Source organism: Hydra viridissima, unplaced genomic scaffold (assembly GCF_058129835.1).
Source record: "Hydra viridissima isolate aposymbiotic clone 2 unplaced genomic scaffold, HvirCarnegie_v1 scaffold_6, whole genome shotgun sequence".
NCBI lineage: Eukaryota > Metazoa > Cnidaria > Hydrozoa > Anthoathecata > Hydridae > Hydra > Hydra viridissima.
Window position 1 is genome coordinate 2,178,966 of NW_028324305.1, and position 19,816 is coordinate 2,198,781.

A 19,816-nucleotide genomic window follows, 5' to 3' on the forward strand; every position below is an offset into this window, starting at 1 on the left:
CGAGCGATTTTAGTGGTGTTTATTGAAGCTGTGTACAAGTGTTTACAACAGAAGTTTTACAGTGTTATATCATGGATGAATCTATGACAGGTATGTACATTATTTACTCTTACTACCGTTTTGAAATATTAATTACCACAAAAGTTATGTACCATGAAACTTAGCATTTTTTTAACAAATTTTAAAGTAAATTTTGACTTAAAAAGTGAAAAAGTTGTAGTGCGCATTGAAACCCTTTTAGTTTTTTTCGTTTTTTTATGAGTTTATACCACTAGCTATTTAAAAATCTTAATTTCAACTGCCTGTTGATGCCATCTAAATTTTAATCATGTTCTAAGCACATCAAGGTCAAAGATGAATTTTTCAGCTTAATTTTTTTTTCTAGATGAGTCATCAGGAATGCAAACAATCTCTCGTTTGGATTTCTACAACAGCATTCAGCAGCAGGAGGCTCCAAATTTCAATGAAAAAATGGACTTAGCTGATCAAAATTTGTTATCAAGAAATCAATATACCGAAGAACTAAAAACAGTATACAAGCGTTAAATGTCGAGGTTGAAAGCTATTTTTAGAAAAATGTGGTCGTCTTCATCCAGGACTCATGAAATATTTATCAAGAAGCATGGCCCTTGGCTGCAAGGGAGTTTCCAAATACCGGGTACCCCATCCACTCCATCATCAGCAGGACGACCAAGAAAAAATTTTGTCGATTCTAGAGAACGTTCAAAGAGGAGAAAAACAGAACAGCTCAGGAAAGATGTGGAACCAGAAGCTATTGTTTTTGCAGCTGAAACTTGTTTGAAAACAAGTGGCAAAAGAAGTGCTGCAACCGTCCTCTAAGATCTTAAAACATCTCCCAAACGAGCGGGAAAGTATAAAAAAGCCTATCGCAGCAGTCTTGAACCTACAAAAAAATCATTGACACCGTTAGAGGCTCTTTTAATATTTACTGACGCAGGCCTAACAAAATCTCAATATGAAATCGTACGTACAAGTGACAAGAAGCAATGGCCCTGCTACAGTATTTTGGTCGAAGAAAAAAAAACATGCTATCCTGATCCTGATTCGTTCACAGTCACAGAAAGTTTAGCTGAAGTAGACTTACAAAGTCTGTTAAACCATACTGCCGAAAGATTGGTGTTGTATTTAGAAGAAGTTATCAAGACTCTAACGGAAAGTGGGCGTAAATATATGAAATTATCTACGAAATGGGGTTGTGATGGCTCCCAGCAGACACAGTTTAATCAAAAGTTTGAGGATGACTCTAATTCTGATGTCAGTATATTTCAATGCTCAATGGTTCCATTACAGCTAACTTGTGGAGTAAATAAAAAGGTTATCTGGCAAAACCCTACACCATCGTCTCCAAGGTTTTGCAGGCCAATTCGAATTAGGTTCATAAAAGAAACTGCTGATGTAATAGCTGAAGAAATTGCTTACATGGAAAACAAAGTTGCAGGCTTGAAACCAACTAAACTTCAAGACATAGCAGTAGAACATGTGATGATGTTAACTATGAATGACGGAAAAGTCTGTAACGCAGCAACCACCACTAAATCGACCATGCGATGTTATATTTGTGGAGCAACATCAAGACAATTTAATGATTTGAACAGAACATGTGTCGGCAATCAAAGCAGCTACAAATTTGGACTATCCATTCTGCATGCTAGAATACGGTGTTTTGAAAGTCTCCTTCACCTATCATATAAATTGCCTGTAAAAAAATGGCAGAAAAGGCTGAATGAAGATGAGAAGAGACTCATCTCAGATAGGAAAAAGAAAATCCAAGATGAATTCAAGAGCAAAATGGGCATTCTTGTCGACATACCTAAGGTTGGATTTGGGAATACCAATAACGGCAACACAAGCAGGAGATTCTTCAACGACCCGGAAACATCTGCAGATATCACTGGAGTAGACTTCCGTTTAATTTCCAGAATGAAAATTATCCTAGAAGTAATTTCCAGTGGCCACAAGATTGATGTAGAAAAGTTCAGACAGTATACTTTGGATACTGCAAAGCTTTATGTTGAACTATACCCCTGGTGTCCAATGACTCCAGGTCCTGATAGGTCCTAGTACATGGTCCTGATATAGTAGAGAATGCGCTTTTGTCGATTGGACAATTGTCGGAAGAGGCTGCCGAAGCCAGAAACAAACATTTCCGGGAGTACAGACTTAGCTATGCTAGAAAATTTTCTAGAAAAGATTGTAACCAAGATATCATCAATAGGTTATTGTTAACATCCGACCCTCTGTTGTCCAGCATTGGGAAAAAGAAACACAAACTTACAAAGCCTTTTTCAAAAGAAGCTGTGGAATTGCTTCTTCCTGGAGAAGTCCAAGATTCCGACACTGAAAACAACGAAAATGAAGAATATTCTGACAATGACGAAGTGGAATCTAATTAAATATCAAAATATAGTATGTTATTTACCATAATAAAGTTTGAAAAATAATATATCTTTTATTTCCTCAAATCCTATTGAATAGAATAAAATGTAATCCCTAAAGTACCCATCTTTCCCCTATATTGAACGCCACTGGCTTGGATTTGTACAAAAAAAAAAATAAAAATTTACAATTTCTTATCATATGGTAAAGTTTTCAGCTGTTAAAATGAGAGAAATAATTTTGGCCAGCTAAAATCGTCAAATACTCCTAAGTGCGGCGTAAAGACTGTTAGTAGTGAATCGGTAACTTAATTTTATTAAGAAGTAAGTAAAATGAAAGGGGAATATTATTTTATGATTGAAAAGGATCTACCAAATAAAAACTTTTTCGTTGATTTGTTTATAGATTTGCAAGTCTTTTTAACATATTTTTTGAGCTGTAAAACTTAAAAGTTTTTCTACTTTTACTTATATGAATCTTTTAACTTTTATTACTTATAAAAAATCTTAGCACTCAATTTTTTTTCTTGTTCAAAATTTACATCAAACCAATGTCCTAAATTGACAACATCTTATTTATATCGTTTGTGAAATGAAAATTGTCCTTATGTAAAAAATTTAAACAAATGTTTCTAATAATTTTAAAGAAAATCTTTTACTTTATACGCAGTTTTTTATCGATTTATTAGCTTAATTTACTTCATGAATATATTGGTTATGGTTAAGTTTGATGGTTATTCACAAGAACTATCCAAAAAATTTTATTATTTTTAAATGGAAATCCATTACAAAAATTTGAATCTTATTTAAAGAGTCTGGATATTTGGTTGGGAAAAAAAAGTATACTATTGGAATAAACCAAAAAAATAAAATTGAAAAGGTATTTCATGTCATGTTGTCACATTTAGAGAATGTTCTTCCATCAAAAATAATCAGCAACTCTAAAAAAATGTTAACACTTATTTTGTTTTTTCTGTCTTGTGGAAAACATAAAGGTTAACCAACTCTTTGAAACGTTATTTGTCCAAAATGTAAAGACCTTATTTTACATGAAGATTTGATTTCCAGGGTTAAAACAAATTCTCTTTTAATTATGTGGGCTATTGCATGCATATGTAAAAAAAAGCTTAGTTCAACCAAGGAATATGATTTAGATATTAATCATAAGTGCATCTGCTTTGACAAATCATTATTAATAGCACAATTAGCCCCGTCATTATCATCATCAATATCCTCATTTGAATCTAATTTGGTTTCATCATCATCATTTAAGTATCATCATCAACGTCATCACCATCATTTGTTTAACAACAACATTTCTAATTTTTTGTAAGTTACGGTATGTTTGGACTGGTGCAAATAGAAAATCTGATGCAGGGTCATCGTTTTTTGTTTTGTTTTTTTTCTTAGCCAATTATTAATTAAGAAAAAAAAACAACTTTGAAAGAAAAAATCTTTTCTGAAATTTAATATCAAACACAAGAAATCAAAAAATTGATAAGAAGAAAGTGCAATAAAGTTTAAACGCACTTATTAATTTTTTGTCATGGAAATATGTTAATATGGGATATGACCCCCGTTGTTTTTGATACATGCTTGTAATCGGCTTGGCATTGATTCAATAAGATTTTCAATCATCTTGATTGGTATTTCAAGCCACAATTGTGTTAGTTCTTTTTTAAGCATTTCGTGACTAGTTATTTGCTTTTTTGTTAGTTGATAATCCATCCAGCTCCATAGGTTTTCGATCGGGTTTAAGTCAGGTGATCGTGCTGACCAAGTCATGAGTTAAATATTACTTTCAACGAAATAATTGGTAATTGAATGTGCTGTATGACATGGAGCATTGTCTTGTTGAAATAACCAGTTTTGATCAGCCTGGAACAAATCGCAACTAGGGATAAGCGAATTTTCCAAAATGTCACGATACCCATACTAGTTCAATCTTCCTTCGTATATTTTATGACAGCCAACGCCTGAGCCTTATATGCAGGGTTCTCAAACACGAAGACTCATTAACCGACCATTTAAATAATTATTGAATAGGTATTGCAACGGAAAACAACCAAAAACTATAAAAGCTCAAAAAAATAGAGTTCTACGAGAGAGAGAAGGATAGAAGGAAGTAGTCGAAGTTTTAAAGAGATGTTAAAGAGAGTTTTAAAAAAATTTTAAGAAGAATCTTAAAGAGAGAGAACTTTTGTGATAAGTTTTATGTGTGAATAAAAGAGAAAAATAAGTAAGGAACTAAACAGAAGTCAGAAGAAATAATAACCAAAGAAGATTAAACAGAAGAGTTCGGCCGTTTAAAATAAAGAAGAAAAATTCGTATATAAAAAGAGGACCAGAAAGAAGAGTAATTGATAATAACAGTATCTAACACAAAAAGTAGAGTAAGAGTAGGGAGCTTAGGCAATTTTTATAGCCAATTTAAATCTTTTTTTATTTAAAATGCATCGGATTCCTTAATATATATAATTTTCAAAATGGTTTCAACCACTTCTGTAGCTTATTTAGTTCCAAAGATATTCGTGTTTTAATATTTTCAATCCATATACATTTTATGAAATATTTCCGTAAAGTTTTTCGTTAAACTTTTGGCACCGAAAAAAAAAACTTTATCTTTTTTTTTTCTCGCGTAAAAAGTTGCGTAAGCAATAAAATATCTAAAGACGGGGGAAATTTATAAAATTTACACTTAGAAAACAAAAAACCCACCCAATTAGACTACCAAAAACTATATGCTATTTATATACTATATACTATTTATTTTCATGGGTGGGTTTTCATTCTTCGACACCTACATAAAATCATTTGTAGCGTTTTTTGGACGAAGTTTTTCAAAAGCGTTCGGTATATTTTTTTCCGCGATAAAATGTCACGTGACAAAACTCCCTTGTAAGAGAGTAATATTTGTATTTTTTAAACGCAATGAACAGAGTGCGAATCATTACACACTAATAGAATGCTTATTGAGTTACATCGTATAATAAAATATACTGAGGATGGCAAACACAACATTTACCCTTTAACGATTAAACATTACCCATTCCAAAACAAACAATCCCCACGCAAACAACCTCGATCCCAGTCTCCCCAGTTAACTTCCACATAACCCTAGAACCCATACCTCCCCAAATCCTAAACCTTGCTATAGCTAAATACTACAAACAATTTAATTGTTAAACCGACTTACAAACTTAAATTAAAAACTAATTATTAAAAACACCGCCCTCACAATAGCATTGCAGCTTAGCTTCTTTATATTTTGTGGTGAGATGGATATAGCTTACATTTTAAGCTTCCATCTAGATAAAGAATTCGTTTTCACTGTCGAGTGGAATGATTAGCATTAACTGTTAGGGTAAGCGATTTTTCCTTTGACAATGATGCTGGTTGCTTCACCGAAAATATTTGGTCATGGATTGACGCTTAATTGTTTGACCATTAACTTAATTAACTGAGCATTTGCAACTTTTTGACCAAGTGTTAATTTAAAAGCAAAACGTGACATGGGCATGAAATTGATCACATCAATGCAGAGACGAGCTCTTGTTTGAAAGGAAAAAGTAAGTATCATCATTTTTAGTTTTCAAAACAAAAAATATGACAAAATTTTGTTCCAAAAGAAGTAATAAGGTACCTGAGCAACACACAGAAGGTTAAAAAAATAATATTTTGCTAACAGAAAAAAAAGTAGATCCAAAACTAAACATAAATGTAATTAAAGCATTAAAGCTGTAAAGTTGATCAAATCTTAGCGTTCGAATCTCCTCTCCAATAATTTATGAGAAAAGAAAGTAATCTAGCAGCTTTTTTGCAGTTTTTGTTACACAACCTAAATAGATTTAAAACTAATATTTCCAATTGCTAATTGTTACCATTTTGAAGCTGATTGCTACCATTTTGAAAATTTAAATTTTTGGTCCTTAAACAACAAAAAGTTTTTTGACAAAATCACCATGTGTAATCACCATGTGTACCTTTGGTTAAGCCAGATCTCTTCTCCATTCGCCGAATTTCTCTCATCTGCTGCTAAAAGTCTGCTTCCTTCATCTGGAAGTTTAAAGCCAAGTTGAACTTCCAAGCATATCCTTGCTTCCAAGCATATCCTTGCTTCCAAGCATATCCTTGCTTCAGATTTTTGAAATGTCCATTTTGAAACAATTCTAGTTGGGTGATTGACCTTTGCGTTTAGTGTCCTTGCTTTTATATGAGGTGAGCTGGATTGTTACCTATGTGTAATATTTTTCAAAAAACGTACTTAGAGTACTACTAGTTGTCAAATTAATGCAAGGTGCGCAAAGAATACCACTAATCTTTTTAAGTATAATTAATGATAACAAGTTAAGGTACAGTAATAAATAATACTTCTGCTTGTTGGCTATCCTTTTCTCTTGCTTATTGGCTAAATTAATTTGTCAAGTTCCGTGTCTTGAAATAAACACTCTTATCATAATTATTTTAAAGTGAAATTAAGAATTTAAATATTTCTAGACAGAAATCCAATTTTGAATAATGTTGTGTATACACGAGGCAAGAAAAAAAAAAGGTTTTCTCTCAACTGGACTAGATGTAGTTATGTAAATTACTTCAAATTTTTTGTGAAAATTTACTCCAAATTTTTGAGCGTAAAAGTTTAATCGAATTTATGAAAAAAGAAAATTTTACACAAAAAACTAATAAAACAAACCCCAACCGTTTGCTAAACGAACTTTAATTTTCAATTAATAATTCCGATTATGCATTATTTATAATCTTTTAAGAATTTACCGCTTACATTTAAACTGTTGATTGATTCCCTGGTTTTTTATTTTCAAGCTAATATGGTAAGTTACTAAGATTATATAAAGATTTCTTGTGATGTTGTGCACGCATGTTTTTCAAAATCATGTTGTACAAATTTAAACATTCGTGCTTACCTACATACATTGCTCCAAAACTCTGAATTTAAAAAGGCAAAAAGAGATCTCTGTTGATTATAAGATTTTTATAATGATTAGAGATCTATTTTTGCCTATCCGTTCTGGTTTTTCCGTGACCGCATTTTTTAAACTCAAAAGGCCAAATATAAACGCAATTTAAAAAGCTTGCTTCTCTTTATTTTTTGTTTTGTTTTAAAAATCATACCAGTGTCTTCATTTTCTTAGGAAAACGAATTATTCAAGTACTCCCACCACTATAAAACTCTATAATTTTTTATAGACTTTTTCTAATCTCGCTGTTGTAAATGTAGAATGTTCGATTTTTTTACTAAAATATGTCCAAGGCTTTTACTGCCTTTTCATTTACACTGTTTATTCATTCTTTATTTTACTTATACAAGTTATTTTTGGGCTCACGCAGCACTTATTAAAATGAGGCCACGTTTCATTGATCCTATGAAATAAAAGTCAAGAAAATTTTTCAAATTTTAAAAGTCAATATTATGCAAATAACTTTTCTACGCTGGAAATTAAAATAGCCGTAATGGCTGAAAATTTCGGGAGAAGATAAGAAAGTTAAAACCACGAATCACATCTAGCCTAAATATATGAGGTGTAAACTTACAAATCACCTCAAAAAGAATTTCTAAAAATATTTTTTCTATTCGTTTTGAGTTAACGAACTCATTAGTAACATACACTATCAATACTTTGTAAGTCAGATCCTTGTGAGAAGATATTATTGCCAATAGATTGCTAATAATATTGCCAAAGTATTGAGATCGGTTTTGCGACCAGATCAAAGCCAAGTTTCCAATCTACGTGCTGACAAGAAAGTTTATTCAGAGGTGGTACTTGTTGCTGCACCAGTGATAACTAGTTTTTTAAACTTGATTACATTTTCTATAAGGCTTCGTTTTGCTCAATTCGGTTGTGATCTTGTTTTTTAAGCTCAACTGATTTATTAAGTTAAGGGATGAAGAGTTTCATTTCTTCAGATTTTGGTAATCAGCTACACTCCTTCTGATCTTGCTTTAAAAAAATAATGCAAGCAAAATCCAAAACAACAAGAAATATTTCAAATGTTACAAATTGAACATTCTCTACAAACAACAACATACTCTTGTGCGCTGTTGTTATTCAATATTTAATTAAAGATTACTTTTTAACCTGATTAAATTTGGTTGTGTAAAAGTTAACTTGTGTATTTTTAAGATGAACCTTATAAGTTAACTGATCCTAGAGCCAGAGTTTGCTGCTAAGACCCTGCATTATTTCTCTTTTCCAAAATTCTTACACTTGCAAACGACAATAGGGTTTCAGTTTTATGTGGAATTTAAACGTTTTATTACATGATGGCAAATTTTTTGCGTTTTCAAATTAATATTTAAAATGTGGAAGTTGCATTAAAATCAAGATACATTTATTACTATCTGCTATGATTTTAACTGTAAAAAGTAATTTTTTTTACAATGACTAAAAACGATTTGCTGACGTCATCATTGTAAAAATCATTTACGGACCTCATCAATGTTAAGTTGGTTTACAGACGTCATCAATGTATGCCACGTTTTAACTTTTAGAAAGATTTCGCTTAAAAATTCGTAAAATTAGTTATGTACTCATATAAGCGCTTCAAAATAAATATATATTTATATTAATGCTTAAAATATCAGTTTTTATAGTTATGCAACAAAAAACTATTCCAAACAATAACAAGCCTTACCACACAATTTCATAACAAAACAATGGTTTTATTCTTATGCTAATCCGCTTGGCTGACTTTGTGTTAAAGCATGTGTTTTTGGTAACACTTTTAACTTTATAATATTTATTTTATTTTATTTTATTTACTTCTTGATATTTACTTCTTGATTAAACAATAAGCGAGATTTTTACTTTCGCATTATGTAATTAACTAAACTTAAAAGAAGTCAAAATAAGTGCAAAAATTGGCATAAGTTATTTTTTCCTGAAATGACATAAAATGGAGGCAATGCTAAAAACATTATTAGCCTGACGAACCGTAGCCAAACTTCCTTTTTTTGTGAAGTCATTGACCCAGCCTGCTTTCTCCCAATTGTGGTTATAGCTTTACTTGGCTTATATTATATATTTTTTGAAGTTAGAACTTCCAGCAACCCAGATTTTTGTCTGAGTACTATATGCAAATGGGTGTTTTAAACCAGCTGACATAGGGCTAGTCGTTAGGGGTTTCAGACCTGTTGAGATAGGACTAGTGGATAGGGATTTTTTACCAGCTGAGATAGGGCTAGCGCTTAGAGGTTTTCAGACCGGCAGAGCTAGAGCTAGCAGTTAGGGCTAGAGCCAATGGTTAAACATTTTCGGCCAGCTGAGATAGACTCTGCGGTTAGGAGCTGAGACCAATGGCTTGACAAACCGTCAGATTTATCAGTGGGTGAGCGCCCTAGGTCCTACAGTGTCTAACATAGCTAGCGGAAGAGTAGGCGGTAGGTCGGTGCCAGAGACTGTAGGGGTTTGACCCAATATTTTTTTATTTAGAGATTATATTTAACTAGTAAATAGACTACCAAAGCCCAAGCCTGCACAGATACCAATACCCAAGCCAGCTCTACCACCAAAACCCAAGCCTACCTTACAGTCTAATCATAAGACAATCCTTGAAAGTTTGAGTTGCATTGCTGAGCGTTTGAGTCCACAACTCAAACGTTCAGCAATGAAAATATGGATTTAATTATGGAATATTTGGGGTTGCCTGGGGATGAGGCTGTAGGAGAGGCAGCCGAAGAGCTACCGGTGTTTACTGTTTACAAGAGTACCGACCTATTCAAAAACCTACAGGGCCATAATTCCACCAGGTCATGATCTAGAGTCTGATACGCTGAGCTCCTGATGCCATGGCTCCCCGCATCGATGAAGTGTTGGAAAAGGAGATCGAGGAGGACGGGCGAAAAGTTTCGCTCATCTTTGTAGTTGAAGTGGAAAAAGAAGGCTTAGGCGTTTCCAATTTCTAAGGTACGGGGATGATCAGAAAAAAAATAATTTCAGAAAAACTGTCTACCTAAGGAGCGAGGCTACACCCATTCTTAATAAAAAAGACATCAGGGAAATGCTCGCGTAATCCACGTCGAGGACTATAGAGCTGCTGGAAAAGTTCATGAATGAAGGATCTGGCTGGTGCCTTCATTGCTGCGAACCGTTGTGTATTGGCTCCGCTGTGTACCGCCCTTACGTGGGAGTAACTATGTGAAAACGCCTCACTACATCCCCAATTTGTCAATATGAAAAAGCAAATGCCTGTATCCTTCGTTATCTACGCCGACTATGAGTACCTTAACATACCCGTAGAAGGCACCCCAGCTGACCCAATTAAAAGGTCGACGCGTCTCTTATCGATGGGTTCCTTGTATCTACTGCTATGTTAAGGTTGCCAGTGATAAGTAAACTATGGGCTCCTTCTTCTACCGCGGTGAGGGTGCGATAGAGCACTTCCTGTATAGCCTACGAGTAGAACTGGCCGAGATAACAAACCTCTTTAAAAGTATAGAGAAAGTAATAAAATGAAAAGATCGCTACTTCTCTGGAAAAGCGACATACTGTTTCGTCTGCAACAAACCCCTGAATGAGGACAAGTTCCCCTTCCACAGCTACAGAAGTGGGAGGAGCAGAGGAGCTACCCATTATAGGTGTAGCACCAAAAAGGAAGAACTGGAACGGTTGAAAAAAGGAAAAGAAAAATGGGACAGAAAAAACGAAGAAGTGGAAAAAACGAGAAAGAGAACATTTAAAGAAAACGAAAAAAAAGAATGCTAAGAAAAAGAAGAAAGCAAAGAAGAAGAAAGTGAAGAGGAAGAAAGAAAAGAAAAAAGGAAGAAAAAGGCGAAAAAGAAGAAATCAAAGAAGAAGAAAGCGAAGAGGAAGAAAGAAAAGGAAAAAAAGGAAAGAAAAAGGAAAAGAAAAAAAAGTACTTGCCGTGCAGCACTTGCTTGGAAAACGTTGAAGCGGTAAATATGGAAGGGGAATGCCGAGTATATGCTTTGTGAGCCGTGGTGTCCAAAAGACACGAAAAGCAAAATAAAGAATAGATTCAAAAAGGTTACAAAAGAGCATTGAAAATTGTTAAAAAGCAAAAAGAGACGCGTTTATTAGTTCGTTCAAGAGGATTCAAACTGATAATTTGTGCTGTAAAAAAATATAAATTGAAAAATAACGATCGTGCTAAAAAAAAAAATTGATTTTATTTTTAAGAATGCCGCCTTTTTGTGAAAGAAGTGGAAGATAACAAACTGCGAAAGAGAAACCTTGAAGAGCGGTAAAGTCCGAACAACAACCCCTAAACCCCTGACGAGAATTAGTTGAGCGCAAAAGATTTTCGGCAATTGCTGACGTAGCTACAACAATAATCTTGGCATTCGATTCAGTGCAACATGAATGATTATTTGATTCATTATCAAGTGCATCGCAGGTACATGAGCTAGCATAACGGTCTTCCTTCGATTTCAAACGTGGACAATTTCGTTTTGGCGTTAGACGCTGAAAATGACACACTCATAAGCAACGTGGGCGATTATTTCAATCCTGCAATCAATTTCGATCACCCTTTGGTGTTAGACATGACAAGCGATTTCAACATCATTCAAGATGCTCCCCCACAAATCATGAACTGAAGCAGCGCGTTTAGAATCACGCTCAAATTCAAAGAAAACTTTAGCGGTCAAATGAGAGTGGGCGTTTACGTTCCTATTAAATACATTTAAACTGGAACGGGTGTTGAACGCCAATTTAAAAAGTTAGATTTTGTTTATACAAAGAAAAAACGTATAAAATCTTTAAAAAAAAAAAAGGTTTATTGCCGTTGGAAATTTTGTAAATGTAAAAGTTGCACTGGTATAAGAATCAAAAGACAAAGAGGAAGTGGTGAAAAAATACCAAATCTGATTGTCGAACCACAAATTGTGAGCGTAAACGTTCATTTTGGGCAAATCAATTCGCGCTCCGCACCGATTGCACCTGTTATGGTCTTTCCGAAACCGATGGTCTATCCAGTCTAATTACAGTGATCGACGACGACGTGATCTGAAAACAAAGTCATTAATTTCTCGTGCTGTACAAGAAAGGTTTTTTCCATGACGTTGTCACCAGAAAAAACTTCCTTCAATCCCGGCGTCTTTCCTTGAAAACGTCAGCTGGTATACTTTCCTCATCAGGATAACAAAAAGTAAATCCGTTTTGGGATTTTCCTGCTTGTAAACTCTAATCATGTTGATCCACAGTTGATTGGTATTTTTCAAATCGATATTGTATTTTTTCAGGCTGAGAGTTTCCGATTAGCGATTCAAATTGTGGCAATAAAATGGCAACAAAACGCTCACTACCGCTTCCAAAGAACGAAAAGAACCTCAAGCGCCTTGCCATTTGGGATCATAGAGTTTTCTTCAAAAGACTTTTTGAAAGTGTTTAACATTTAATAAAATAAAGCGGGAATAAACAGCACTTCTTTCATATCCTCGTTTTCTTTTCCCTCCAGCCATTTTTGAGAGTTCGGTTTCAGATTGAACATGTCGCAAAGACTAAAGGCTTCGAACAGCCACTGCTTGAGGTTTTCTCTTTCTGTCAAAGGAAAATTGTCAACTTCGTCACGAGGGGAATCACTTTTAGCAAACAACGGACTTTTTTTTTGGCGTACTCAATTCTTCTCTGAACACCACGCATCGCTTGTTTTTCTTTTCGTCGTTCCATAGCGCTTGCCGTTCTTCCGAAGAAATGATCAAAAGAAGAAAAGAAATAATCAAAGCGTGCAACGTGAAACCTTGCACGCTATTGGTGATGACAATTATATGGAAACGTCTCAAATCTTTAAAATCGTGTTTTTCTTTAAGTTCGCTAAACATCGCTTCGCACTCCACTTCTAACCAAGGGTGTCTCATTTCACAAGGTATTTTGACAAAGGACAGCGTCACATAATTTCTTTAGTGTTTTCCTAACACCAAGACACGGCCAAACATCCGAAAAACGAGTGAACCAAAGTAAGATAAAAATTTGCTCAGCTGTGCACTTTCAGCATCGCAAATATTTGTCTCCGTCAGAGCTCACTTGACTTTAAGATCAACCAGTGGGAAGGAGGTGACAAAGGAGCTTTTCTTACTCTCTATACACATTATCAGACATGGTCCCCGAACTGGCCCAATCGATTTCCTTTCCTTAAATGAGCCTTTTAAAATGGCAACTTCTCAGGCAAACATTCTTTCACCATACTTTCATCACACGTTCTTGCTGGTCTTTTAACTATTCTGCCACTTCAGCCGAATGTTCAACATTGAGACGATAGATGAGAGGTTGACAATCGGTTCCAGGAAAACTTTTTATCTATTTGTTTTTCATTTCATTCAATTTGAGAATAGCCCCAAACCTGTTTTTCCAAATTATGCTACGTCTTGTCTTCAATTTCAACTTTATCATCGGCGTTTTTTCTCTCAACTTGCATGATCGCTCTATCAAAATAGTGCCAATTCTTAGACCTACTTCCAGGCGCCATAAATTTTAATGATTCTTGTCGAAAAATAAAAATTCACTTAGAAATTTGATGAATTTTATGGAGTTAAAAAATTACAATCGTTAATTACGAAGATTCCTTTTTAACACGCCGTTTCCAAAATTATTACAACAGTTTTTTTGTAATTTTAGCCAAAAACTGCTCAATCCGCCAAACAAACTACATACCTTGGCGCACGTACGTATTTAAAACATATTGTTCACCGCATTGGAGAACTTTAACTTTAGCTGCGCACCAATGTAAATTTTATATAATTGCATCAGACCACTGAGTTTCTCACTGCAGTTACAAATTGTTGTCGTCGCATTGTCGGTGACACTTGGTTCAGAAATATTTTCCATTCCATATGTTACTTAACATCTCATTTGAGCATAACAATGTTTGGAAAAAAAACTCTTTAAAAATATATCAGGCAAGAGTTGTTAACTTTATGCAATAACCATAAGACAACCGACAGTTTCATGCGACAGTTAGAATTAGATTTAAACGCTCAGCAAAAATTTATTATTTAATTCGACCGAACCGTTGTAACTATTTTTCGAAGAGTTATGGTTTTAACCAAAAATTTATTTCAAATAAAACAAATATCAAGGATAATATTTGTTTGTTGAAAAATTTTTTTTCTTGCACATTTTTTAAAAGAAAATATCACATTTCACATTGTAACTGAGACAACTCATAAATATAAACTGGCATTTACAGCTAGCGCAGAAATTTTGCGGACAGGTAATCTTATTTTCGTTTTTTTTTTCCAAAAAATCCAGATTAAAAGGACAGCAAAATTACAGAAGTTAATTTTGAGATGTATTTAATGTTTAGTCATCTGCCCTTTGTCCTAAGTGCCATTTTAATACGTTTCGGGATATCAGTCGGCATTAGACGTCCTTAAACGTCCACCGGACGTCTAAGGACGCTCTATGCCTACTGGGTTGCTTTCAGAGAGTTTTTGGAAGTATTGCACAGACATGTTTTGAATCCAAACTCTTTTTATTTCCCTTATCAGTTCTGGAATTCGAAGTGCAGCACGCTTGACGAATCTTTGGTTTTGTTTCCTTCCAAACGTTTTGTTATTCGGTTGAGATCTGATCTGTTGCTGGGCCATTCCCATGGTTAGGAATCACACTGTTGATTGTTTTGATGTATATAAATGTGCTCTCTCTTGCATAAAGAAAGTTGATTTACGATTTTGAAAAGGATAAAGAAGTTTTTGTTCTAAACACCTTAAATAGCGTTCAGAGTTCATTGTTTCATTTTTAGGGAGAAAGAACAATGTTCCCCTGCCCTTTTTGTCACTAAAGCAACACTAAATTATTACATGCATTATTATGCTTGACAGTTCTTAAGGTGTATTAGGAATTGAATCGGTCATAACTTTAACAAAAAATTAAATACGGAAACTCATCACATTTTCATATATAATTTTCTATTTAACATGGAAATGCAATATGACTGCCACTATATTATTTTCAAATAATCGTTTGCATGTTAATAGATAGCATTCCTATTTATAAAAAGTAATAAAAGAATAGCCAAAGTAACTTCGCTAAATTATGCCAGCTATTTTAAATTTTGTTAAAATACAAAAATCTACATTTGACTGTTTCTGAAAACTCCCTAAACATGGTTAAAATTCTTTATTTTATAACAGTTAATTTTTAATATGCTAAAAGGTAAAACTTAAAGCCTCAGAAAGACTTTCTTTCTCTCTTCGAAAGAAAGGAGACACGTTCCTCATTCTCTTCAAGTATTAGACTGTATATTTCTTCAACTTCTGTGATTACTTCTTCCAACTTATCTATTTCTCCTTCCTCTCCGGTAAGTGAACTCATCAACACCATACTTTCAACATTATCACTCATACAAGATTTAAGATTCCTATTAAACCTTTCAACATTATCACTCATACAAGATTTAAGATTCTTATTTAAGATTCCTATTAAAAAAGATATTTTTTCGGTCAGTATCTCCTCAGAACCCTCTTGTATTTTGTACATACTATTCAAATCCATGAGATGTTTTTCTTGGGCCAAAATTTGTTTATTTCTCGCTAATGCAACAATCGAGCATTATAACATTAGCGAAATATACACAAATTTTGAACTTGACTTTAAAAGCTTGCAAATTCATAAATATACTTCAATTATTGTTTCACACTCCTATTGAAAGTTTGTCTTCCACTTTGGATGAGTTCAAATTATATCGAGATTTTTTTAATTTACCTTTCCTATGTCACCGTCAGTATCCTTTACCCGCTGACAAAGTGCCATTAGAGTACTATCCATTGCTTAGTAACAAATACTTTGATTTTAGGATTGGTGATTACGCAGCTTTAGATGTTGGTGACGGCAACGAGAGAGAATTCATATATGTAAAAATAAAAGATGGGCTTAATTACTTTTTTTTTGATAATGAAGACAAGTTGACTCTTTCTTCTGATATACATAAGAAAAGATTGCAAGTAGAATTACTTTATTCAATCAAATTGTTTTTGGCAAACAACTTGGTTGAAATTTGAGGTAGGACAGTCACATTAACATGCTGCTGATCTTTTTTCATTTTTTCTATTTTATCTTACACATCTACATCAATCACTTTTTATATAAACTCATGCTGCACCATCCGTTGCAATTCTGATAAAAATACTGGAGCTTTTAAGCGTTGGTGTCTTTACTAATATGAATCGATGGAATGCTTATTGGCCTTGAGTCAAAAATGTACACTCCTTCAATTACTTCTTCAATACTGTTTGGGCGAATTTCGATTGGTACATACTTCATGAAAACCTCACTTGCTCACAGTTGGTTTTGATCATTGAAAAGAATAGACTCTTGAAAACCTGTCAGCCTCTCTGCAAGACAAAAATCAGTAATTGCAATAATATTAAAAGAGAGAGAGTCTGATTTCAGCTTTTCCTTACTCTATTACTAAAAGAGTATGTTGTTAAAAAAAGTGTCACATTTGTTGATAACATTGATTCTTTTAAAAAGTATTTCAAATAAGTAATGCAGTAATTTTGATGCGATTTTTACATCTTTAGGGTGTAGAACATTTCCTTTCGTGTCGCTTATGATGATGGCTGACGATGACATCCAATATTTTCAAGGAAATTGAAAAACTGACTAAGCAAAATATCATCAGGGTTTAAATATGGTGAAATGCTTCTTTCTTCAAAAAGTAAAGCTTTGGTTGGGACTTCCGAAGAAGAGTTTTCCATTACATTGTGTGATAAATAGATTATTTTTGTAAGCAGTATCCAAGTACAAATAGAACCCATTTAAAATACTCTAAAAAACCTTAAACAAACGAGAAGGATCTTAAAGTTTGGAACATTTCTTAAATGGTTTACAACCGTACCAACATTAACAGGTCAAAAAGAAATCGGCATTTCTGGCAAAATTGAAATTGTTGTCCAGATTAAATTGGAAAATTCACCAAGGATAGAACATTCAAGGCAAATTTTTTGACATACTTATTTAACACTTGGATAAATACTTACATGAAATGTAATGGTCATGAGTAGAAGAAAAAGGCGGGAGCTTGCTCACCCCAATTTTGACTTTTGACAAATATTAACCATAAAAAACATATCCCCAGAATTATTTTTATTAATGGTCACACTTTTTAATCATCAAAATTTTTCATTAATGCAATAAAAAAAAAACAAACACAAACACATTTATTATTTTTAACCACATCTTAATATTGTAACAGAACAATCAAATTTTTCTATTGTAACCATATATCTATTCCATATTGCAACCATACACTTATCGTTAATTTAGTTAACTAAAATTTAAAGTGAAGTTAATCCATTTCAGCTATCCTAATCAGCTATAGATAAATTTTAACCATTTATTATAATTACAACAGAACAATCACACTTCTCTATTATTTGTACATTTTTAAGCGCTAGCCATTGAGCAACTGTTGACAAGTGGTAAACTTTTAAAAATCATATTTACAAAGAGTATTTGAAAAAAATCATTTAAGCAATATTTTTTAATTATAAATGTGATCATAGTAGAATAAAAAAGTGTAGACTACATTTAGTTGAGCGTAAGCCTACAAAGGATTTTGTTTTCTCCTTTGAGCTAAAACTCATTGTGAAGAATATAAAGATGCAGGTGTGTGTGAACATGATAAATTAATGTGGGCAAGTGTTGAACATCGTGGAGCTAGTGTATGTGAGTATATTAAAAAAAGATGGAGTTTTTATAAGTTCGTTTTGTGCAACGGTACATAGAGGTACAAAATCTGAAAATCGAATAAATTTCAAAATCAAATTTTCGAATAAATTTGTCATTTTTATTTTTCATGAATTTTTTTTTAATATTATAATAATTGCATCACAATCAACCAAGAATCTAGCAAAAAATGCTTATGATGTGCTTTCGTTGTGTCTGTTGGAATATTGAATTGTTTACAAAGAACCACTTCCAATAGATATAGAATTACCGAAGTTTCCTGAAATGTCTAAAGATGCTTGTGAACTAAAGCGAACAACTTTTTCCCGTCCTCAATTATAATGAAAAAACAATTCATTTTTTGATTCAGAAGTATTTGCAGTGTAGCTTTTTAATCAATAAACAATTGACATGTTAACTATATCATCTACACAAGAAGCTGGATTAAGATTGTAGATAAAAATCTTTGAGAGATAGTTCCATTAAATTTTAAGTGATATCTCTTATTACTCTTATCTGTAATTAAAGTAGGCTAGTTTGAAGTCGTAAGTTGTGTAGCATTCTAACCAATATCAAATAAGGTAGAGATTTTTATTGTAGTATTGTAATACGTTAATTGTGTACTTAATCCTCAATCCACTTGATATCAATATTCAGCAAAGTTTATCAAATATTCATTTGCATAAGCTCAGTAGCTTCTATCATTAATATTTTCACAACAATTCATCAACATAGTTTTCAGCAGTTGCATCTTGACCATCAACAGGATATGGTAAACTTGTTATCCCGTTAAATCCCATATCTGAAAGACCACTTATAGCACTTCCAGATTTTCCAACAAGCAATCGATTAACATCAAAATTGCTTTTAGTTGCAGCATCATGTGCACTAGTAGGATCTGTTACACTTGTTGTTTTATAAGAATTCATATTCAGCATAACATTCATGGCACTGCCTTTTTCACAAAGTTTTCATCAACAGTTTTGGTACCCAGCTAACATGTCCTATTTGGGCCCATATTGGTGTGCCCATAAAGGCCCTATGCAGGCTTTATATAAACGGGCCCCATATGGGTAGCCCTTAAATATAAGATTTAGTTAAAAAAGGCGCATTTGTTAACTTTATTTTTCTATGCTCGTTATTAAGCCGGTTTTGCAACTTGTTTTATAATTTTGTGCATACTTTTTTTGTGCAAAATATTGGCAATTTTTACTTGTAAGTATACAAATTTATGATAATAATTATCAAAAAATATGTTTTCATTTTAAAACTTCGTTTATAAAAAATGTTTTTTTTTCTGTTGCTACGTAATAATAATACTACAAACTTAATTTTAAAAAGTTCTGTACAGAATTTTTTAAAATAAGGTTTCTCGTATTATTATTGTGTGGCGATTGAGCAAACAATAAATAGGCTCTTTTTGAATTCTACACAAATAAGTAGGCTCTTATTAAATGCTAATTAGGGAAGTAATAAAAATTTAAACACACAAGTGCTTCAAATTTTCATTACTTCCTTAATTAGCATTTAAAAAGAGCCTACTTATTTTTAATATTTCATTATTTCATTGCGTTTTGTAAATTTTGTGAAAAATGTTTTAATCGTTATATACAGGTAAGTATTTAGACGGCTCAATTTCTCTATTGATTATTATTATAAAGCTTATTGCTATTTATTACTTGTTGGTTGTTTTATATTGCTCTTTTTATATTTAAATTATGCTACATGTACTGTTGAATTCAGGGTATCTGACAGATCAGGGAAAACAGTGAAAAG

General features: G+C 33.0%; 1 protein-coding gene across 1 annotated transcript; it reads left to right on the forward strand.

Moving 5' to 3' along the window:
* The first annotated feature begins 782 nt into the window (after positions 1 to 782).
* On the forward strand, positions 783 to 2,082 carry LOC149886595 (uncharacterized). The gene has a single exon (XM_090091389.1). It carries the CDS (start codon positions 1,192 to 1,194, stop codon positions 2,080 to 2,082), a length of 891 nt encoding a protein of 296 aa, XP_089947515.1. The 5' UTR covers positions 783 to 1,191.
* Positions 2,083 to 19,816: the final 17,734 nt, after the last annotated feature.